This window comes from Neomonachus schauinslandi, chromosome 2 (genome assembly GCF_002201575.2).
Source record: "Neomonachus schauinslandi chromosome 2, ASM220157v2, whole genome shotgun sequence".
NCBI classification, from domain to species: Eukaryota; Metazoa; Chordata; class Mammalia; order Carnivora; family Phocidae; genus Neomonachus; species Neomonachus schauinslandi.
Window position 1 is genome coordinate 171,458,637 of NC_058404.1, and position 25,530 is coordinate 171,484,166.

The 25,530-nt window shown below is 37.1% G+C and overlaps 1 protein-coding gene across 3 annotated transcripts in view; it reads right to left on the reverse strand.

Annotated features, from left to right (window-relative positions):
• KLHL5 (kelch like family member 5) overlaps positions 1-25,530 on the reverse strand; it is an 83,551-nt gene that overhangs the window by 21,080 nt on the left and 36,941 nt on the right. For all 3 annotated transcript variants that reach the window (XM_021701568.1, XM_044912750.1, XM_021701567.1), the window contains 2 exons: positions 22,314-22,526; positions 11,006-11,192 (listed from right to left, as the gene is read on the reverse strand). In XM_021701568.1, coding sequence (XP_021557243.1) covers positions 11,006-11,192; positions 22,314-22,526 — 400 coding nt within the window. The remainder of the gene's footprint in view (positions 1-11,005; positions 11,193-22,313; positions 22,527-25,530) is intronic.

Here is a 25,530-nt window from a genome sequence, read left to right on the forward strand (position 1 = left end):
CAAAAGACATAGTGTGACAGAATGGATAAAAAAACAAGACCCAGCTGTATGCTACTTACAAGAAACTCATTTTTGACCTAAAGACACCTGCAGATTGAAAGTGAGGGATGGAGAAACATTTATCATGCAAATGCATGTCAAATAAAGCTGGAGTAGCAATACTTATATCAGAAAAAACAGACTTTAAAACAAAGATTGTAAGAAGAGACAAAGAAGGACATTATATAATAATAAAGGGGACAATCCAACAAAAAAAATATAACAATTGTAAACATTTATGCACGCAACATGGGAGCACCCAAATACATAAAACAATAACAAACATAAAGGACCTAAGTGATAACACAATAATAGTAGGGGACTTTAATACCCCACTTATATCAATGGACAGATCATCTAAACAGAAAATGAACAAGGAAACAATGGCTTTGGATGACATACTGGACTAGATGGATTTAACAGTTATATTCAGAACATTTCATCCGAAAACAATAGAATATACATTTTTTTCAAGTGCACATGGAACATTCTCCAGAATAGATCACATGTCAGGCCACAAAACAAGTCTCAAAAAATTTAAAAAGACTGAAGTCATACCATGAATCTTTTCTGACCACAATACTTTGAAACTAGAAGTCAACCACAAAAAAAAAATCTGGAAATACCACAAATACATGGAGGTTAAATAACATGCTAACTAAACAATGAATGGGTCAATGAGGAAATAAAAGAAGAAATTTAAAAATACATGGAAACAAAAGAAAATGAAAACACAATGTTTTAAAACCTTTGGGACACAGCAAAAGTGATTCTAAGAGGGTAGTTTATAGCAATATAAGCCTACAAGAAAAATCTCAAAACACCTAAGCTTACACCTAAAGAAGCTAGAAAAAGAACAACAAAGAAAACCTAAAATCAGCAGAAGGAAGGAAATAATAAAGACTAGAGCAGAAATAAATGATATAGAAACTAAAAACAAAACAAAACAAAACCCCCCAAAACAATAGAACAGATCAATAAAACCAGGAGATCATTCTTTGAAAAAACAAAAAAACAAACAATAAAATTGGTAAGTCTCTAGCTAGACTTATCCAAAAGAAAAGAGAGAGGACACAAATAAGTAAAATCACAAATGAGAATGTAGAAGTAGCAACCAACACCACAGAAATACAAGCAATTATAAGAGAATATTATGAAAAACTATATACCAACAAATTGGACAACCTAGAAGAAATGGATAAATTCCTAGAAATTCCTAGAAACTACCAAAACTGAAACAGGAAGAAATACAAAATTTGAACAGACTGATAACTAGCAAAGAAACTGAATCAGCAATCAAAAAACTCCTAACAAACAGAAGTCCTGGACCAGATGGCTTCAAAGGAGAATTCTACCAAACATTTAAAGGAGAGTTAATACCGGGGCGCCTGGGTGGCCCAGTCGTTAACCGTCTGCCTTCAGCTCAGGTCATGATCCCAGAGTTCTGGGATGGAGCCCCGCATCGGGCTCCCTGCTCAGTGGGAGGCCTGCTTCTCTCTCCCACTCCCCCTGCTTGTGTTCCCTTTCTCACTGTGTCTCTGTCAAATAAATAAAATCTTAAAAAAAAAAAAAAAGAAGAGTTAATACCTATTTTTCTCAAACTATTCAAAGAAACAGAAAAAGGAAAACTTCCAAATTTATTCTATGAGGCCAGCATTCTTCTGATACCAAAACCAGACAAAGCCACCACCACAAAAAAAAAAAAAAAAAAAAAAAAGAACTACAGGTCAATATCCCTAATGAACAAAGATGCAAAAATTCTCAACAAAATACTAGCAAATTGAATACAACAATACATTAAAAAAAAAATCATTCACCATGATCAAGTGGGATCTATTCCTGGGTTCTAAGGGTGGTTCAATATTCACAAATCAACCAACATGATACATTGCATCAATAAGACAAAGGATAAGAACCACATGATCATTTCTTTTCTTTCTTTCTTTCTTTTTTTTTTTAGAGAGAGAGAGAGAGTGAGCGTGAGTGAGCAGGGGGTGGAGGAGAGACAGGGAGAGAGAGAATCTCAAGCAGGCTCTATGCCCAGGGTGGAGGCTGATGTAGGGTCAATCTCAGGACCCTGAGACCATGACCGGAGCCAAAATCAAGAGTCAGACACTTAACTGACTGAGCCACCCAGGTGCCCCATGATCATTTCAATAGACGTAGAAAAAGCATATGACAGAGTACAATATTCATTCATGTTAAAAACCCTCAACAAAGTAGGTTTAGAGGGAACATACCTCAACACAATAAAGGCCATAGCTAACATCATCCTCAATGGGGAAAAACTGAAAGCCTTTGCCCTAAGGTCAGGAACAAAACAAGGATGTCCACTCTCACCACTTTTATTCAACATAAAACTGGAAGTCCTAGCCACAGCAATCAGACAACAGAAAGAAATAAAAGGCATCCAAATTGGTAAAGAAGAAGCAAAAGTTCCACTATTTGCAGATGACATGATACTATATATAGAAAACCCAAAAGACTGCATTACAAAATTGTTAGAAGTGATAAACATATGCAGTAACATGATATAAAATCAATCTATAGAAATCTATTGCATTTCTAGACACCAATAATGAAGCAGAGAAAGAGAAATTAAGAAAACAATCCTATTTATAATTACACCAAAAATATTAAGAATACCTAGGAATAATCCTAACCTAAGAGGTGAAAGACCTGTACTCTGAAAACTATAAAACACTGCTGAAAGAAATTGAAGATGACACAAAGAAATGGAAAGACATTCCATGCTTATGGATTGGAAGACCAAATATTGTAAAATGTCCACATTACCCAAAGCAAGCTACATATCTATCTGTCAATCTATCTGTCTATCTATCTATTTGTTTTTTTAAGTAGGCTTCACATCCAGCATGGAGCCCAACACGGGGCTTGAACTCATGACCCTGAGATCAAGATCTGAGCTCAGAGCAAGAGTCGGACACTTAACTGACTGAGCCATTAAGGTGCTCCTGTCTATCTAGCTATTTTTAAGTAAGCTCTATGCCCAATGTAGGGCTTGAACTCACAACCCCATGATCAAGAGTCACATGCTCTACTGTCTGAGCCAGCCAGGCACCCCAGCAATCTATATATTTAATGCAATTCCTCTCAAAATACCAACAGCATTTTTCACAGAACTAGAACAAACAATCCTAAAATTTGTATGGAACCACAAAAGACTCCAAATAGCCAAAGCAACCTTGAAAAAGAAAAGCAAAGCTGCAGCCATCACAATTCCAGACTTCAAGTTATATTATAAAGCTGTAGTGATCAAAACAGTATGGTATTGGCACAAAAAGAGACACATATATCAGTAGAACATACTAGAAAATCCAGAAATAACCCCACAATTACACGGTCAATTAATCTTTGACAAAGCAGGTAAGACTATCCAATGGGAAATAGGCAGTCTCTTTAACAAATGGTGTGGGGAAAACTGGACAGCAAAATGCAAGAGAATGAAACTGGACTACTTTCTTTTACCATATACAAAAATAAATTCAAAATGGATGAAAGACCAAAATGTGAGACCTGAAACCATAAAAATCCTAGAAGAGAGCACAGGTGGTAATTTCTCTGACATTGGCCATAGCAACTTTTTCCTAGATAGTTTCCCTGAGGCAAGGGAAACAAAAACAAAAATAAACTATTGGGACTACATCAAAATAGAAATCTTCTGCACAGCAAAGGAAACAATTAACAAAACTAAAAGGCAACCTTCAGAGTGGGAGAAGATATTTGTAAATGACATATCTGATAAAGGGTGAGTATCCAAAATATATAAAGAACTTATATAACTTAACACCCCAAAACCAAATAATCCAATTAAAAAACAGACAGAAAACATTAACAGACATTTCTCCAAAGAAGACTTACAGATGGCCAATTGACACATGACAAGATGCTCATCATCACATATCAGGGAAATGCAAATCAAAACTACAATGAGGTATCTCCTCACACCTGTCAGAATGGCTAAAAACAACAACAGAAGAAACAACAGGTGTTGGCGAGGATGTGGAGAAAGGAGAACCCTCTTGCACTCTTGGTGGGAATACAAACTTGTGCGGCCACTCTGGAAAACAGCATGAAGGTTCTGCAAAAGGTTAAAAACAACTACCTTATGATCCAACAATTGCAGTAATGAGTATTTACCCAAAGAATCCAAAAGCACTAATTCAGGGGTGCCTGGGTGGCTCAGTTAGTTAAGTGACCGACTCTTGATCTCAGCTCAGGTCTTGATCTCAAGGTCATGAGTTCAAGCCCCCTGTTGGGCTCCATGCTGGGCGTGAAGCCTACTTTAAAAAAAAAAAGCACTAAGTCAAAGGGATACATGCACACCTATGTTTACAGCAGCATTATTTATTTTAGCCAAGATATGGAAGCAACCTGAATGTCCATGGATTGATGAATGGATAAAGAAGTTGTGGTATATATATATATAATGAAATATTACTCAGCCATAAAAAAGAATGAAATCCTTTCTGCATGGAGCACTGGGTGTTACGCACAAACAATGAATCATGGAACACTACATCTAAAACTAATGATGTAATGTATGGCGATTAACATAAGAATAAAAAAAATTAAAAAAAAAAAAAGAATGAAATCTTGCCATTGCAATGACATGGATGGAGCTAGAGAGTATTATGCTAAGTGAAATAAGTCAGTCAGAGAAAGACAAATACCATATGATTTCACTCATATGTGGATTTAATAAAAACAAAACAAATGAACATAATGAGGGAAAAGAAAAGAGAGGAAAACCAAGAAACAGACTCTTAACAATAGAGAACAAACTGATGGTAACCAGAGGGAAGGTGGGTGGGGGATGGGTGAAATAGGTGATTGGGATTAACGAGTCACTTGTCATGATGAGCACAGGGTGATTAAAATAAAAACTTAGGTCATGATCCCGGGGTCCTGGGATTAGCCCGCATCAGAGGTCCCTGCTCAGTGGGGAGCCTGCTTCTCCCTCTCCCTGTTCCCCTACACCCCACTTGTGCACTCTCTCGCTATCTCTCTGTCTCTCAAATAAGTAAATAAAATCTTTAAAAAAAATTAACTGTATAGAGAAAAAAAAATTTTTTTAAATAAAAACTTAAAGAAAATTTTGTAGCAGGTAAAACTACTAACAGTATCAAATGCTACCAAGAGGACCCAGTAAGATGAAGACCACAAAGTATTACTGGATTTATCTTCATGGAGGTCATTAGTAACTTTATAGAGAGTCCCTTGTCTGAGTGGTTAAGACATGATGGGGAGGTGAGGGGATAAGAGATAATGAGCACAGATGACTATATGAGAAGTTCAGCTATAAAAGGGAGGAGAGAGATAGGAGTTACTAGGTGGGTTGAGAGAGGTTTTGTTTTGTTTTGCTTTTCAACTGGATAAACTCGAGTTTGCTCACATGCTAATGGGAAGGATCGAGTTGTGAGAAAGAAGCTGAAGGGGTCCTACTGAACAGCGAGGTTCCTGAGGAGGCAGGAAAGGGCAGTGTCAGAACACAGGTGTGGGGCTGGCCTTCCTAGGAGCAGGGAGGGGATACACATTCTATTGCAACCTAGAAGGACAAGAGCGTGAGTGCAGATCATGAACTTGGGAAACTATGAGTGTGGGGAGTCTGGGAGTAACTGTCTGGTCCTGTCTATATTTTTTTAAGAATTAGAAGATTCCAGGGGCACCTGGGTGGCTCAGTCAGTTAAGCGCCTGACTGTTGGTTTCAGGTCAGGTCATGATCTCACAGTCATGGGGTCTAGCCCCGCACTGGGCTCTGCACTCATCACGGAGTCTACTTCAGATTCACTCTCCCTCTCCCTTCCACTCTCTCTCTCAAATAAATAAAGAAAATCTTAAAAAAAAAAAAAAAGAATTAAAAGATTCCAGGAATTCTTTTGTTTTATAAAGTGGGAAAAAAATTTAAAAGCCCCACCCCTCTAAAATAACCCAACCTCCATTTATGAAGAGTTCAATTAGAATCTATTTTATTTCTCTCTTTCTAAGCTTCTAACACAACATGCAATCAGAGCTATCTTTATAGAATTAAAATCAGGACAAATATTTATTCTAAAGTATTTGTTATAATTAGTTCATCAGAGCACTAATACTATTGATAATCTAAAATTTAGAAAGTTTTGTTATATATATATATATATAAAATATATTATCTCATATGTTACAGTTTTTATTTTTTTAATTTACCCTACAAAATTCTTAAGTTATTTGGGATAAAGTCCGAGTCTTTTTCCATCTCTGTATTCTTGTTTTTTTAAGATTTTATTTTTAAGTAATCTCTACACCCAACATGGGGCTTGAACTCACAACTCCGAGATCAAGAGTCACACTTCCCACCGACCAAGCCAGCCAGGTGTCCCACCATCTCTGTGTTCTTCACATCAACAAATAGAGTTCCTTGTATGTAGTAGCTGTTCAAAAATATTTTTTGAGCTTGAATAATCTTTATAATTTTTAGGTATAATGAGATTTTATTCATACTATTTCATGTAATAGTATACTTTATTCATCACTCTAAATTTAATCTTTAAAAATGTCTTCATTCTGTCAAATAAAAAGGCAATGCTAATCATTTTTCCTCACTAATGAGTTTAAGGAACATTTTTTTTCATTCAATGTTATTTTACTTCCAGTTCACTAAGCAGTATCATAGTTCCAGGAATTGGTGACTAAAATTTCCTTTGCAAACACCAAACATAATTCTTTTTTTTTTTTTTTAAAGATTTTTTTATTTATTTGAGAGAGAGAATGAGATAGAGAGAGAGCATGAGAGGGGCAGGGGTAGAGGGAGAAGCAGACTCCCTGCCGAGCAGGGAGCCCAGTGTGGGACTCGATCCCGGGACTCCAGGATCATGACCTGAGCCAAAGGCAGTCGCTTAACCAACTGAGCCACCCAGGTGCCCCAATTCTTTTTCTTTTTAACACTCACTTTTCAAATTTTATTCATAACCATTGAATATGTGTATGACAACGCAAATACATTATTACTAGAAAGATAATTTAAATAAACAATAGACACAGTATAAATAACTGCAACACAATGATATTACTTAATAAGTCAAAGCATAATCTTTTATGACATTTTTGCAAAAAAAATGGATATTTTTATGGGGTACTTTATATAATAATTTTGATTTTTAAAAAGATTTATTTATTTATTTATTTGGGAGGGGCAGAGGGAGAGAGAGAATTCCAAGTAGACTCCCAGTTGAGCCCCAGTCGGAGCTCGATCCCACAACCCTGAGATCATGACCTGAGCCGAAATCAAGAGTCAGACACTTAACTGACTGAGCCACCCAGGCGCCCCTATAATATTTAACTTCAAAGGAGGTAATATTGTTATCAAGGCAACAATGCCCCCGCCAAATCCATGTTTACCCAGAACCTCAGAATATAAACTATTTTGAAAATGAGGTTTTTGTAGATGTTATTAGTTAAGATGGAAACATGTTATGGAAAAGTATGCACAAGCAGGGGAGCGGCAGGCAGAGGGAGAAGCAGGGTCTCCGTTGAGCAAGGAGCCCAATGAGGGACTTGATCCCAGGACCCTGGCATCATGACCTGAGCCGAAGACAGACGCTTAACTACCTGAGGCATCCCACCAAACATAATTCTTAAAAAAAAAACCCAAATATCCTCAAATAACAAATTCCTAATAATTACAAAATTCTATATAAAAGCTTAGAAGTGCCCTGAATTATACTAAAAGATTAACCTTTAAAAAAGTAAGCAGAAATATATCCTAACTTTTTCTTAGTGGCTATTTAGAAACATTTCCAGCTTATTTGTTGGGCCCTATACTACGATATATGAAGGGACCAAGAACCCAATGATCAGACTGCCATCCAATTAATGCAAATTGCTCATTATAAAGACTTTGGGTACAAAGTAAGTTAAGGCCAGGGAAGATAGCTTGAATCAGATAGAAGGTGAGAACAACTGGCATCTAGGAAAGACTCAGAAATAAAGTTGGTCAAGTAATAATGGCCAGATTACAGAAAGTCTTGGAAACTAGAAAGAGGAATTGACATCTTATGTGGTAAGAAATGAAGACTGTTGTAGTTTCTGAGCAGAGTAGTGCATGTTAACAGAAGAGGTAATAAGGCAGAGGGTGTAGTCTCCAGAGTCAGTGCCTGCTTTGAATCCTGATTCCATCACTAATTAGCTGGGTACTCCTGGGAAAGACAGGTAACTCTTCTAAGTACAGGCATCCTAGGGCAATAACAACATTCAGCTCTTAGAGTTATTATGAACATGGGATTAAAAATGATAGGTGAAGTGCTTAACATAATGCCTGGCCCATAGTAACAACACAAGGAATGCTATTCGCACTAAATGAACATGATCAAAAGATGTAGGCTCATAGGAGGCTACCAGGAACTGGAAAGTAGCAATGGAAATTTAGAAGAATAAGACTCATTTGAAAGAAGACTTGGTGATTGTCAAACTGTAAGATTTGAAAGAAAGAAAGAAAGAAAGAAAGAGAAAGAAACAAAGAAGGAGAGAGAGAGAAATGTATTATTTACTTTGGGTACCCCTTCTTATGCATGGAGAATTTTCCACTGTATGAAAGAGCTTTGATGAGAGGCAGGAGCCCCATCTCCCATAAAGCTGAAGACGGATATTCATCCTCACTGTCCTTGGAAGTTTAGGGCCCAGGATTGCCCTAAAGCTAGTAAAATAGATACTTGAACCTAGGATTTAAAATCCAAGGCAGGGGGTGCCTGGGTGGCTCAGATGGTTAAGTGTCTGCCTTTGGCTCAGGTCATGATCCTGGGGTCCTGGGATCGAGCCCCACATCGGGCTCCCTGCTCCTTGGGGAGCCTGCTTCTCCCTCTGCCCCCCTCTCTCTCTGTCTGTCTCTCATGAATAAATAAATAAAACCTTTAAAAAAAAATGAAATCCAAGGCAGGCATTAGAAAGAAGGTGCAGTGGATATAGTTCCTGCCTATTTCTCCACGGCCTTCCTTATCTGCGTAAATGGGCCAGGGCTGGTGTCCATTCATGCTACTGAAAAATGCTGAATTTCAGTTCCAAGTCCTCAAGTCTGGGAGACATGGTCAGAGAAGACCTGAACACACATAGTTTGAGATGAAAGCTGAACGACAAATAGATCTTTCACACAAGTTGAAAATACGAGAATGAAAGCAACACAAGAGTACAAGCAACACAGAAATAACAATTAAAGCCTTAAAAAAGAGAAGGAAAGAAGGAGAGGGAGAAGTGCTAGTAAGGACTACAAAGCTGAGCACCAGTTCCAGGCATATAGTAAATACTTAATAAGTATTTGCAGAATGATTACCTGGACTGTGGCTCTCCAGAAATTTCAAATATTTATACTATGACTCTCATCAGCTATTTAACTTTACATATTTCTGTACCATTCAGTGATCAAGCCTATATTTGGAACTTAAGTATCTATAAATACATACTTAGCACCATATTATGTTATATGGGATAATATCTACATCTTTGTCACCATGAAGCTAAAAGTTAAATTACAATAAAACTCTTTCGATTAGCGCTCCTATTTTTATATCCATTAAGGATATCACATGGAAAAGAACTCTTTAGATGTGAATAATGCATTGAGGGCTTCAGTCCTACAAATAATTCAAGAGATGGCAAAGGACAACCTTCATTCATATGGCAAATATTTATTGATGCTGTCTATGTGCAAGGCACTGTTCTAGGCTCTGTGGGATTTATTGTTGAAAAAAACAAGTTTCTTGCTTTCCAGAGCTTACCTGGGGGGAGGAAAGAAGTAGATAGATCAGGTGCTATGAAGAAACATAAGCAGAGGAATGAGATACAAAGAGGTACGCACAAGATTAGAAAGCAACAGACAGGTGATGACTGGCCAATGGGAATCTTTTTTGGTTAAACTGATGTTTGGAGATCTGAGTGAATAATTTCTGCTAGCCATTCCAACATCAGGGCACAGAACATTCCAGTGAGAGGGGACAGCTAATGTAATATCCCCGATGTGGGATAATGTTTGGCTTGTTACATGAACAAGGAGGCCAGTGGGGCTGGAACGGAAAGAGTGAGGGGAGAAGTAGAATGAGCTGAGCTCAGAGATGTAGTCCCAAGTCAGAGAGGTGCTGTCAGGGGATGGAAGGCTATTAGTACTAGTAATTCAGAGAGAAGGGAGATCAATGTATACTGAGAGATAACACAGAAAGCTTCTAGCACACTACCTGGCACTGAGTAGGAACTATATATGGTGTTTTATTACTATTATTGTTGTTAGTAGTAACAACTGTTGCAAGAACAGTACAAAGAATTCCCAGAGACCCTTGGCCCAGATTTTCCAAATGTGGATGTTTTACATTTGCTTTCGATGTATATGGTATGTATACTTTTCTCCCCTCCGAACTGTTTAAGATTAAGTTGTAGAAATGATGCCCTTGTATCCTAAATACTTCAGTGTATCTTTCTCAAAACAAGAAACCCTGTTACGAAACCACAAAACAATCTTCAAAATCTGGAAGTTAACATTTATACAGTGCTGTTATCTAATCTACAGACTTTATTTTGGATCTTATTGTTTGTTCCTATTATGTCCCTTACAGCAGAAGAAATTCAAGCTGATGCACTGCCCTGTCTTTATTTGTATCAGTGTGGACTCATGAATACTTATTGATTTAATAAACGATCATCTTTTATCATTATTTATTTTGGTGTTGAAATTATCCCAGATTTGGACAGTGGTGGTGCCTACAAACGGCCTCTTCTGTCCCTTGAACTGTCTCCATTATTCTTTGAGCACTTCCTTACTTTCTGGCACTATAAGATGTTCTGCGACTACCTGGTATTTTTCCAGTCCTGGAACCAGGCATTTCTCTAAAGAGCCTTTTGGCCATGTGTGTTATTAATTAAAATTCCTTCCCTCCCTCTGCCCTGTTTCCCCCCCGCCCCGCCCCACCAAAAGATTATTTAATACCTTTTGTTGAATCCATTCCTCCAACTGCAAATAATGTTCCAACCGTTGACTTTCTAGGTTTTGTCCGAGGGCTTTGTAACATGGGTCGTCTCTCTGGTAATAAATGGTACTTCATTGCTTCCATAATAAGTTTCTGACATTCTATATCATCCCGAAAAAGTGCATTATTTTCCATGTCTGCCAGGAACTAGAAAAGAATAGTGAGTATGTATGCTGAATGAGCAAGAAAATAGTAATTAAAAGAAGACGTAGTTTACAAATGGAAAGCATCTCATTTAAAAAAAAAATCCAAGTCTGGACACCTATTTTTAACTAAAATATGCAATATTTACAAGATTTACATTTTAAATTTCATTGAAAAATATAAACTGAAGAGGATCAGTGGTATACTCTGAAACCTGAAATAGTGCTTATCTCTGGGGAGTAGAGAAATGGTGCTTCTTGAATGATCTTTTTTACTGCTTTTCTATATCGTCTAGATTTTCTACAATAAGTCATTTTTACTTTTTAAATTAGAAATGATTTTAATTGAAAAAGAGTAATTATAAATAAAAGTTGACTAATTAGACTGCATTTACCTGACCTATCTAAACAGAGCTCAAAGAACAACAGCAGGGGTGCCTGGGTGACTCAGTGGTTAAGCATCTGACTCTTGATTTTGGCTCAGGTCATGATCACAACAGAGTCATGAGATCAAGCTTTGAGATGGGCTCTGTGCTGGGCGGGGAGTCTGCTTGAGATTCTCTCTCCCCCTTTCTGCCTGCCCCTCCCCACCTCTAAAAAATAAAAAAAACAACAACAGCAAAAACTTACCGGTTTCTTAAGGGGCAAAGAACTCTAAATGATGATTATCCTGAAAGAATTTAAATCCCTTGTGCTTCACTGAATCCGATTTTTAAAATTTATATAATTTTATGCAAAAGTACAGATATGGTTTCATCCTGCCTTTTAAAAAGTTATTTTCTTGTCTTACCAGATAAAGGGCTAGTATCCAAAATCTATAAAGAACTTATCAAACTCAACACCCAAAGAACAAATAATCCAATCAAGAAATGGGCAGAAGACATGAACAGACATTTCTCCAAAGAAGACATACAAATGGCCAACAGACACATGAAAAAATGCTCAACACCACTTGGTATCAGAGGGAAGTACAAATCAAAACCACAGTAAGATACCACCTCACACTGGTCAGAATGGCTAAAATTAACAAGTCAGGAAACAACAGATGTTGGTGAAGATGCAGAGAAAGGGGAACCCTCCTACACTGTTGGTGGGAATGCAAGCTGGTGCAGCCACTCTGGAAAACAGTATGGAGGTTCCTCAAAAAGTTGAAAATAGAGCTACCCTATGACCCAGCTATTGCACTACTAGGTATTTACCCCAAAGATACAAATGTAGTGACCCAAAGGGGCACCTGCACCCCAATGTTTATAGCAGCAATGTCCACAATAGCCAAACTATGGAAAGAGCCCAGATGTCCATCAACAGATGAATGGATAAAGAAGATATGGCATATACATACAATGGAATATGAGTCATCCAAAAAAAAGAAATCTTGCCATTTGCCACGATGTGGATGGAACTAGAGGGTATTATGCTAAGTGAAATAAGTCATCAGAGAAAGACAATTATCATATGATCTCGCTCATATGTAGAATATAAGAAACAAGACAGAGAATCATAGGGGAAGGGAGGGAAAAATAAAACAAGACAAAATCAGAGAGGGAGACAAACCATAAGAGACTCTTAATCATAGGAAACAAACTGAAGGTTGCTGGAGGGGAGTGGAGTGGGGGGATGGGGTAACTGGGTGATGGACATTAAGGAGGGCACATGATGTAATGAGCACTGGGTATTATATAAGACTGATGAATCACTGAACTCCGAAACTAATAATATATTATGTTAAATAAAAAATAAACAAAAAAAAGAATTTCTTTTCCTTTTGTGCTTGTTTCTCCATCCACCTCCCTACCTCTTTTTGCTGTATTTCTTTTATTCAGGTTATTGATCCATGTGAAATTAATTTATAAATAGAGTATGAGCTGAGGAATATTTTAATTTCCTTCAAGGTAGATGGCCAATTCTGTACCAGCACCATTTATTAAACAATCTCCTCCATTTCCAAGTGAATTGAACTTTGGTTATATATCGTATTCTTATAAATACATCTCAGGATACAGGAGACCTGTTTTCTGACTATTCTTTTCCATTGACCTTTTTGTCTATTCCTATTCTAATACCACATTTTTTAGTGTCTTGATAGCATATTCTGATTTTTTAAAAGATTTTATTTGTCAGAGAGCGAGCGAGTGTGCGTGTACAAGCGGGGGTGCAGCCGGCAGAGGGAGAAGCAGGCTCCCCTCTGACAGGGAGCCCGATGTGGGACTGGATCCCAGGACCCTGGGATCATGACCTGAGCTGAAGGCAGATGCTTAACCATCTGAGCCAGCCAGGCATCCCAGCATATTCTGATTTTTTTATAGAAATCTATCCTGACTGTTCATTTTCATAGTCTTCTTGGCTATTTTTGAGGCTTTGCTTTCCATATAAGCTAAAGATAAATTTATCTAATTCCCTTTCACCAACTTGATCCTGTTGGAATGCTAATATGAACTGCATTAAATTATTTATTAATTTCGGAAGAATTTACATTTTTATGATATTAAGTCTTTCTTTTCAGGAAGCCTTTCCATTTATATATCTTTCTTCATATAGGTTATATGCCTTTCTTTTATTAAATAAACATATTTAATATACACATTACACATTTTATTATTTTTACTGCTATTGGGAATGGATTTTTAAATTTTCATTTTGCCCATATTTTGGAGAGAAAAATCTTTTGATTATTGTATACCTATAATCTACTATTTTACCACATTCCTTTATAAAACTATAGTTATTAGGCATACAATCATAATCACCACCAAAGAGGGATATAGTTGACATCTCTTTCTAATGTGTATGCCAATTACTTCATTTTTATTTTATTTTTTATTTTATTATTAGAATTGCTAAAACATTCAAAGCAATGGTTAAATAATCAGGGTGATACAGAGTACCCATTTCTGGTTTGAATTGATATGGTTTTAGTGTTTGACGAGGATGAAAGTTGCTATAGCAATTAGTAATCCATCTTTATTGTATTGGGGCTCTTTTCTTTTCTCCCTATTTTACTTCAGAGTTTTAAAACTAAGAATGGTTCCTACATTTTTTCCAAACGCCTTTTATACATCTAGTGATATGATCATATGGCTTTTTCTCTTTTAAGTTACTGATATAATAATTATCTTGACAGATTTCCTGATAATCATTCTTATATTCCTGGAAAAAATATTCCCGGTCATAGTGTATCATTCTTTTGATATACTGCAGGATCATATTTGATAATATAAGGTATATTTTACATATCATATAATTCACCATTTGAAGTATACAATTCAGTGGGTTTTAGCAAATTTGCCAAGTTGTGCAACCATTACCATAAACAGCTTTGGAACATTTTCATCACCCCACCTAGATCTCACGTGCAGTTTGCTGTTTAATCTGTGTTCCCATCTCCTGTCCCATATGCTTATCTGTCTCTATAGATTTGTGTTTTTTTTTTTTTTTTGATGTTTGATATAAAGTCATATAATATGTGGTCTCTTGTGTCTTGCTTTTTTCCTTTAGTGTGTTTTTGAGGTTCATCTACGCATGTATCAGTACATCATTTCTTTTATTAAAACATTTTTTAATGTTACTTTTTTTTAAATGCAGGTATTCTATTTTTTTTCAAAGATTTCATTTATTTACTTGTCAGAGAGAGCGAGCGGCAGGCAGAGGGAGAAGCAGACTCCCCACTCAGCAGTGAGCCCGACGCGGGACTCAATCCCAGGACCCCGGGATCACGACCCGAGTTGAAGGCAGACGCTTAACCGACTGAGCCAACCAGGTGCCCAAAGCAGTTTTTTATTGTAGTTGGCACACAAGGTTACATTAGTTTCAGGTGCACAACATAGTGATTCAACAACTCTGTATATTATGCTATGCTCACCTCAAGTGTATGCACACCATCTGTCACTGTACAACACTATTACAATACCATTCACTATATTCCCTGTTATAGCTTTTATACCCATGACTTATTTATTCCATACTGGAAGCCTGTCTCTCTCCCTCCTCTTCATCCATTTTGCCAATTCCCCACCCCCACTGCTCTAGCAACCATCAGTTTGTTCTCTGTATTTATGGCTCTGTTTCTTGCTTAGTTTGTTTTTAGATTCCACATATAAGTTAAATCAATGGTATTTGTCTTTCTCTGTCTGACTTCTTTCACTTAGCACATAATACCTTCTAGGCCTATCCATGTTGGCACAGATGACAAGATCTCATCCATTATTTTTTTAATTATTATTATGTTATGTTAATCACCATACATTACAACATTAGTTTTTGATGTAGTGTTCCATGATTCATTGTTTTTGTACAACACCCAGTGCTCCATGGAGAACGTGCCCTCTTTAATACCCATCGCTGGGCTAACCCAACCCCCACCCCCCTCCCCTCTAGATCTCATCCATTTTTATGGCTGAATAATATTCCTGTGTGTGTGTGTGTATACCACATATTCTTTATCCACTCATCTATTGATGGACACATGGGTTGCATCCTTATCTTAGCTATTGTAAGTAATGCTGCAATAAACACAGGGGTGTTTATGTATCTTTTTGAATAAGTGTTGTTTTCTTTGGGTAAATATCCAGCAGTGGAATTATTAGATCATATGGTATTTCTATTTTTAATGTTTTGAAGAACCTCCATACTGTTTTCCACAGTGGCTATGCCAATTCATCTTCCCACAAACAGTGCATGAGGGTTCCTTACTACTTCATTTCTTTTTATTGCTAAATAATATTCCGTTTATGGATGTACCACATTTTGTCTATCTGTTCACAGTTGATGGATACAGATTATTTCCAGTTTTTGGCTGTTACAAATAAAGCTGCTAAGAACATCTGCATGCAGGTCTTTATGCCAATAAATGTTTTCATTTCTCTTGGGTAGATACCTAGAAATAGAATTGCTGGGTCATATGGTAAATACATGTTAACTTTTTAAGAAACTGCCAAACTGTTTTCCAAGTAGCTGCATCATTTTGTGTTACCACCAGCAATATATGAGGTTCCTGTTCCTCCACATTCTCCCTAACAATTGTTACTACCTCCTTTTTTTTTTTTTTTAAAGATTTTATTTATTTATTTATTTGACAGAGAGAGACACAGAGAGAGAGGGAACACAAGCAGGGAGAGTGGGAGAAGGAGAAGCAGGCTTCCCGCTGAGCAGAGAGCCCGATGTGGGGCTCGATCCCAGGACCCTGGGATCATGACCTGAGCCGAAGGCAGACGCTTAACGCCTGAGCCACCCAGGCGCCCCGTTACTACCTCCTTTTATTTTAGCCATTTGAATGGGTGGGGAATGCAGTTTTACTTTGCAAATGCAAATGAGGAATAATGTTGAGAATATGTTCATATTTTGATAATGGAAGAGTTTCTAACAAAAGTCACTATAAAAAAAAGTCTGTGGCATTTGGAAACTGAGAACAGCATGCTAACAGCAAAAAAGCCAAATTAAGACATAAGTCTTAGGACCTATGCCAGAGTATAAATTATGGTATTAATTATTCTGTATTTTTTCTATGCACACAAGATATAGTTATACTTGCTACAGAAACCATTACCGAATATGCACCGAGCTGGCTCATTCAGATTGATCTTAATGTTTATATTACTTCTGTTATATATAATTACTTTAGTCCTTTGTAAATAGAAATAAATGTGAAAAATTGTAGAAAGTAAAGTCTTGGGAGACTTAATAGTTACTGCAATTTGAAGTAAAATATATTCTTTTTTTAAAGATTTTATTTATTTATTTGAGAGAGAGAATGAGATAGAGAGCATGAGAGGGGGGAGGGTCAGAGAGAGAAGCAGACTCCCTGCTGATCAGGGAGCCCGACATGGGACTCGATCCCGGGACTCCAGGATCATGACCTGCGCCAAAGGCAGACGCTTAACTGACTGAGCCACCCAGGTGTCCTGAAGTAAAAAATATTCTTAAACATGCTAAGAGTCTCTATACGTTATGAATAAATGAGATTAATCATATTTAAGTTGAGAGATGAGAGTAATAGAAGGGAATATAAAGCCATTAATCCGTGTATCAGATTAATCAAATGGGAAGTACCAGAAATCACTTGAAAAATCATTCAGAAGGCAATGAAAGAGAACTAAAAATTACAGACTCTTGAATACTCTGCTTTTTAGATGAACACTATGTGCCTTCTCTGCCATTAGATAATGACAAATTACTTAAATGAAGGTGTTTAGAAAAAAGACGAAACATTTTCAATGTGTACATTTTTATCTTCACTCACATACTTGATCTCCATGACTATTTCTCTAAAACTGCCCCCTCCAATACTAAAGTAAAAAAATAGAATGTGAATGATTTCTGAATTCTATAGGCTTTAAAAATGTTTTGGTATCAAAAACACGTAAACTCAAAGAATGGTAAAGGTAAATACTGGCTCATTTTATATTTTTGACTTTCAGTAGAAAACAGTAATGAAAATTGAGAACGGAAGAGTGAAGACCAAGATACTTATAACACAAGCTAACCATTGGGACCTTTAAGAATTTAGGTGTCAAAATATTTTAAATAATGTACATCTGTCCTAGTATTCCTATTCACATTGTTTAAAATTTGATCAAACAGAAAAGCTTATAATGCATTCAAAGGTAAAACAAAAAACCGCAAACATGTATCCTCTGGATTATTCAGAGTTAAAAAAAAGTCACCACAACCAACCACACTAAATGATCAGTTGGTAGAGGATTATAATTACATATATTATTTCTTAGGTCATTTCAAGGATCTACACTACAATATACACTATAATAAAATTACTACATATGTAAATTTCGTCCCTTCTAGCTAGACCGAATACTGTTTCATATTAACAGAGTAGGGTAAAAGTTCACTGAGGAAGGAACTATTTCACAAAAGTGGATTCTTTTTAAAAATTTTATTTATTGTTTTTTAAAATTTTATTTATTTTAATTCCAGTATTGTTAACATACAGTGTTATGTTAGTTTCAGGTGTACAATATAGTGATTTGACAACTCTATAGATTACTCAGTGCTCATCATAATAAGTGTATTCTTAATCCCCTTCACCTATTTACAAAAGTACATTCTTTAGGTAACTGGACCTGATGGCCATTTAATATTAGTCATTTGTTATTATTTGATACTCTTTGGACAATTTAAATAATTGTCATATTGTCCTACCTTTTACAGTAAAACGTACAGAATACAATCCAACGTTTTCTTGATGATTTTAGAGTCTACTTCCAAACTTCATCACTTGATAACTATCATTTTGCAACCTTGCCTTTCACTTTTAACAAGGAAAGAAAAAAAAAACACCCCTACTGGTATCTCTAAGCATCCCAATAGTGCAACATGGTATTATCCTTGCAGGAAAAAAAAACATGGCTCAGAGAGATGAAGTAACTCATTTGAATCATACAGGGCAATGCGGTTTCCATCAGTCACTACTACTCATCTGCTAAGATCTGGTTCCCAAACTTGAGTGTGCTTCAAATCCACTTGCAGGCATATGAAAGCACAATCTGCTGGGCCCCACCACCAGAGTCTCAGATCCTGTAGCTGTAGAATGGGGCCAATAATTTGCATTTTAAACAACTTCCCAGGCGGTGCTGATCCTAGAGCTGGGGGCCACACTTTGAGAATAAATGGACTAATCCAGTGGATCTTCTGTCCTTAACTGTCTCCTCTGTAATATCCGATGCTGTTAAAATTTCCTCCTCCTTAACATGGAATCTCTTTTTAATAGCACTTGAGTTATTTAGGCAGATTTAGGAACTACCACCATATACTACTATTTCTGAGGGTTCCACCCCTAGGGCCCTTGTGTTCTCTTTGGCCAAGTCATTCTCTTCCTTTTGGCTACGACAACCTAACTAAGAAATTTTCAAAACTTCTTCCTAGGCTCCAAGAGGACTAAAGATACCAAGAAGCTCTGGGAACGTGATTCTTCCATTTTCTTCCCACCTTGAAATCAGCTCTTCCTCCTGTATTCTTTGCCTTAATGGACAGCGCCTTCCTTAATCTCATTGCACAAATCAGAATCATTCTGGATCCCTCTTTCTTTTTTTTTTTTTTTTTTAAAGATTTTATTTATTTGACAGAGAGAGAGACAGCGAGAGCAGGAACACAAGCAGGGGGAGTGGGAGAGGGAGAAGCAGGCTTCCCGCCGAACAGGGAGCCCGATGTGGGGCTCGATCCCAGGACCCTGGGATCATGACCTGAGCTGAAGGCAGACGCTTAACGACTGAGCCACCCAGGCGCCCTGGATCCCTCTTTCTTTGGTACCCCGCACCTTTCAATTGGTCATTAAGTTGTATCAGTTCTACTTCCTAAATAGCTCTTGAGCCTGGTAATTTCTCTACCTGCTCTGCCCGAGAGCACCTAATTCACTTGTCTGAGTCCCATAGTCTTCCTAATGGATTTCTACTTTGATCGCTCCAATCCAATCTCCACAATGCAGTTAGAGGATCTTCCTAAATAAAATGATAATTATGCCATTCCCTGCTTAAAATTCTTCAGTGCTTCCTCACTGCTTTGGGGATAAAATGCAAACTCCCTGGCGTCACTAGAGATTCTTTGTCTCTCCATACTGCCCTTTTATGTCTGCACTCGAGCCATGTGAGCTCTCTTCAAATTCCAGAGCATGACACATTTGCTCATGACACCATAACTAGGTATAATCCCCTATCTCTCCTGGGCTATCATGCCCCCTCTGCGGGGTAGCTACTCAGGATGTAGACCGAGTGACACTTGAGAAAGTTCTCCCAGATTCCCCACCATCAGCCCGGGCAGGCTACTCCAGTTACTTTCATAATGCCATGTTCATATACCTGTCATTGCCTTCCTCTCATTATATTGTAGTCACAAATTTATTTTATTTATTTATTTTTTTACAAATTTATTTTTTAATCTATTTCTTCCTCCACGTGATATACCTCCCCTGACCCAGCAGTTTTACACATAGTATGTTCAGGGGGCTGACTGGTTCAGTGAAAAAGGCACAGAACTTAACCTGGGTTCAAGTTCTCCCTCTGTCTCATTAGCTCTATGATGTTAGCCAAGTAGCAAAGGCAAATAAAACTACACTGTAGAAGGACAGAAATTTATGCAATCGTTTTATGATCTTGAGCATATGGTTTTCCTTTTTTGGTCTGTTACTTCATTTGTACAATAGGTGTCAGGCTAAATGATTGCCTTTCAACTCTAAGATCTTATGGTTATGATTATCAGCAGTATCCTGGATAACAGAAGTGTTAAACGTCTCTCGGAATCATGCAAACATAGTATCATAAATATTTGAAACTGCAGGACTGAAGTCAATCGTCAGGTTACTTAATCGCACAGATTCTTTTCAAAGTCTACTAGGATTTTTCACATTTTATTTTCTTTAACCTAGAAAAGGATAAGAAAAATAACTTCTCTAAGTACCAGTAAAATGTAACTTTCTTCTTTAAATCTGATTTCAAGGGAAACGTTTTACAACATTATTTTTCCTGAATTGGCATCAATTCGTGCAGTTTCATGTCTATGAATTCACATAACATGCTACCTCTGAAGAGGACGTCTTTCTTATAAAGCATCAGCACTACTTCTTGTCTCTATAAGGTTGAGAGCGAACAATACCTTCTGCTAACAACCGCTGGAAATAATACATAATGCTCAAGATAAATACAAATAAGATAAAATTTATGGCACTTGAACAACAAACATCTGCCCTCGAGCAGTCACAGCTCATTCTTTCTTCACTTTCAAGGCCTCTTTCTCTATTCAAGCCTTCCAGCTAAGCAGCAGAGGAAATTATTGTGCATTAAGTCTCCTTTATGTTCCAAGACCCTCAATGGATGCCTGAAACCGCAAATAGTACCGAACCCTATATGTATTATGTCTTTTTCTATACATACACACCTATGATCAAGTTTATATTTAAAAGTTAGGCACAGTAAGAGAACAGCGACTAATAACATAGGACAATTAAACTGTAATAAAGGTTATGTGAATGTGGTCTTTCTCGCGCTTTCCTTCCTCTTGTGATGATGAGATAATAAGACGCCTACATGATGAGATGAAGTGAGGTGAGTGACGCAGGCCCTGTGATGTGTGGAAGGATACTGCTGCCCTTCCGACAAGAGGTCAGGAGGACCATGTGCTTCCTGACCACGGCTGACCGCGGGTAACTGACACCGTGGAAGGCAAAACTGCAGATAAGGAGGGACTGCTATACATCCCAGTTAGAACTGTACAAGGGGGAAACTACGCGTGCAAATGTGTTCCGACTGATTGCCTTGAATACACTAACTAGATAGCTCTCAATTCTAAAAGAATGCTGATAATTCTACCATGATTATTTGTAGCACATTTGATGTTACAGAGCACTTTTCTCATCTTTATAATAATCCTGTGAGATAGTCAAAGAGGATGTCATCTCCACCTGACAGATTAAAAGACTGGGGTGTATGAATATGCCAAGACACAGAGTTTTAAGATGTCAGAGCAGGAACTCTTACCATGCCTCAGTTTATGTATCACCAGAATCCAGCATTTAGTGGATACTTAATAAACACGAAGCAAATGAATTAATCTAAATTTCTGGCTCCTGGTATTCACTGCTACTTTCATCTGCAGCTTTACTAATTCTTCAATAGCTAGAATAGGTTTGTAAACTGAGTCAAATAAAATTATTAACCCCAAAGCAACAATGTTATTTAATTAATGCAATTTAGGTAGTGAGAACTTCTGGGTTGAAAACACAAGCAGAAATTTTTTTTAGCTAAGTATCTTTTCACCTACACATTTCATCAAATATGTAAAATAACCTTATCGGATAGAAAAGCCAAAGGAAAAAAACCTATATTCACGTAATTTTAACATGATTAGCATAAAAATCAATACCCAAATGTTGTTGAAATTAGGATACGGGGGCGCCTGGGTGGCTCAGTTGGTTAAGCGACTGCCTTCGGCTCAGGTCATGATCCTGAAGTCCCTGGATCAAGTCCTGCATCGGGCTCCCTGCTCGGCAGGGAGTCTGCTTCTCCCTCTGACCCTCTCCCCTCTCATGCTCTCTCTCACTCTCTCTCTCTCAAATAAATAAAAAAAATCTTAAAAAAAAAAAAGAAATTAGGATACGGATTTTAAATAATCAAAAACAGTTTACCTGTGGTGCAAGAAGAGGTAGCCTAATATAAGCCAAAAGTTTACTGAGATCTTTCCGTCTCTGTTCTAGATCATGACGGACCCAAGTAAGAAGTGCATTCAGTATTGTCTCCTCGTTAGGAATGTTCATGTCATCACTTGCCAAGAGCTTTGCGATTTCACTGGCTGGTAATAATACAAATTCCTGGTTTCGAATTACTTCCATGAAATGTTCCTAGAGGGGAAAAAGCAGCACATCAACAATATTGTTCCTTCTGTGCATCAGTTTAAGAGAAAATAAACACATTTGAATTAGATGCCAAAACACAGTTTATACTTGAGACCTTCCTTACCATAGCATTACTGTTTATTAGGAAAGAAACACAGTATAAAATAACATTTAAACTGCCATTATGTTGTGCCGCTGTAAGTCTCTGTATCAGTAGAATTAAATTTTACCATTTTGTACATTTTATTTTTTTTTTTTAAGAGATTTGCTTATTTGAGAGAGAGAGAGAACATGTGAGTGGGGGTGGGGCGAGGGGCAGAGGGAGAGAGAGAGAGAGAGATCCTCAAGCGGACTCCCCGATGAGCACAGAGCCTGATGTGGGGCTCGATACCAGGACCCTGAGATCATAACCTGAGCTGAAATTGAGAACTGGCTGCTTAACTGAGCTACCCAGGTGCCTCCACCATTTGGTACACTTTAAAAATGGACCTGGGATTTTTAGGTTTTGCTTTACTCAAGTTAGGGAATAGTTCTGGCAAGTCTTTCGAGAGTTAGAGGGTAGAAAAAATGAATTAGACTCTGAGATGCAGGATAGTCTAACATCCAAGTTAGGTTACATTTGTGGTTGCTGAAGACTTTGGCTTAACAGTGCAGCCAGATACCTGGGTGAGCCGTGAAATTATTTCTCTTACCCAGAAATGGCTGTCAGTCAGGCTGGCTGGATTTCCCAAGACCGTTCTGTACCACAGAAGTCTTCTCAGACTTCTGGGAAGACTACATCCTTATGGCTATCCTGGCTCTGACTGGCCTTCAAGAGTGTTTTAATGTAATTCATAAGACCACCCAGGATTTTAGGTCTGTTTTAAAAACTTCGAATGGGTTAGCCTGGTGATGGGTATTAAAGAGGGCACGTACTGCATGGAGCACTGGGTGTTATACGCAAACAATGACTCATGGAACACTACATCAAAAACTAATGATGTAATGTATGGTGATTAACATAACGTAATTAAAAAAAAGAAAAAAAAACAACTTCGAATCTGATATATGTATGAAGTTCTTTTGGTCTCAAAGAAAAAGAGCCAAAGCAAAAGCACTGACATAGAATGAATGCACTGGGACTCCAGGACCTTGGACTGAAGATAATTCAGTTGCAGCCACATACTAGAATCAGGCTCCTTATCATTTGAAATGGGAGACAGAAATGACTTCAGCTGTGAGATAATGATCTTTACTAGGGTATTATGCTAAACAGTCCAAAGAGATGGGAAATTTACTAACTGGTTTGCAAGGTTACAAGTCTTAATGCATGGATTGTTTACTCAGCTATAATATAAATGCAAATGCTATGCATATTGTCCCTTAATGTTTTTCTTATACTTCCTACTGTGTTGTGGCTGTCTCAGCATACACGGTTTAAGTGAAATAGGTAGGGCCATTTAAATTAGAGCTAGAGATAAGGATTACCAGCAACTACCTTCTACATTAAAATGAGAATTATATGTTCCCTATAGCTTGCAGTAACCCAAATTAGGTACTGATCTAAAATATACCTTGGGTTGACATTCCTTTCTTAGAAATTCTTAACAGGAAACCATACATGAATAATTAACTAAATTCAATTGCTTCAATTCATCATGATTTGCTAAAGATGCCCAAATGTATCTATTTTAAATGACTGATTATCATTTTCAGAAATATATTTTAATAAAACCTCAATGTTGGCTTCAAGCAAACTGTTCTATTCAATTGTATACCGACATTATAAAACGATCTGGTAACACATTGCAAGAGCTATAAAAATGTTGAAGCTCTCAACCCAGTTATCCTACTAGCAGTTTAATCCTTAATAAATAATTCACAAGAGGAAAAAAAAAAGCTGATGCTTCTCTAACGATGCTTCTCTATATTATTATTTATAATAGTACAAAATGGGAATTAGCCTAAAGGTCCAGCTATAGGGGGTTGTAACTCAATGGGCTATTAAGCGGGCATTAAAAATTTCAAAAACAAAGATCACATTGATGCATGGAAATACATTTATTACATAACGTTAGGTAAGATTCTAAGAAATCAAAATAATACACATTTCTAATTGCTCAAAGGTAGTGTATAGTACAATCAACATTTACACCATACTGACATAATAACTACTGCTTTACTTTCAAATGGTATTAATGGCATTACCAATGCAATGGTATTAACTCATCAAGTAGAAAAGGACAATTATATATATTATTATTATTGATTGATTTTCTATTTCAGAACCATGCCCATTCCATTCTAGTACAATTCATTTTAAGTGAAAATTGAGTCTCTCAACAACTTATGGAAAGACTACTGAACACAAGGTTAAACACAAAGTGCTTTTCAAAAGTATTTGGTTTTACAGCGGGTATTTTAGCAGAATTCAGTGTTTTTTCTAGGTCGAGAAACAAAATTCAAAAATTTAAAATTAAATGCTTATATTTATTTCACAAATCCATAATGCCATTAAATATTTGTAATGATACACCCAGCGTTAGTCAGACTTTTTGGTAGAGGTTAAAGGACTCATGCCAGGTCACAGTGAGTGTCAGTCAGAGTGAGAACAAGTTTCCAGATTACAAGAAGGAACTCCTCATCCTTTCCTACCTGTATTCATAGAGGATGAGTGAACATTCCAAGTACGTGCACCATTTACTGATTGTGACAACTGAATTGACTATGTGGCATTATGCTTACTTCGGATTTTAAATCTATTTTGTGTTGTTGTGATGAGCGCCGGGTAACATGTGGAATTGTTGAATCACTATATTGTACACCTGAAACTAATATAACACTGTATGTTAACTAACTGGCATTAAAATAAAAACTTTAAAAAAAATCTATTTTGTGATATAAAAAGCTATCATGCTACCAAATACTTGCTAGCATTATGCCCTTTCTCCATTTGGAATTAGTTTCCAAGCAAATGAAATTACTGAGGGATTTATTTAAATTGAAGACTGAATTTTGCTATACATTTTCA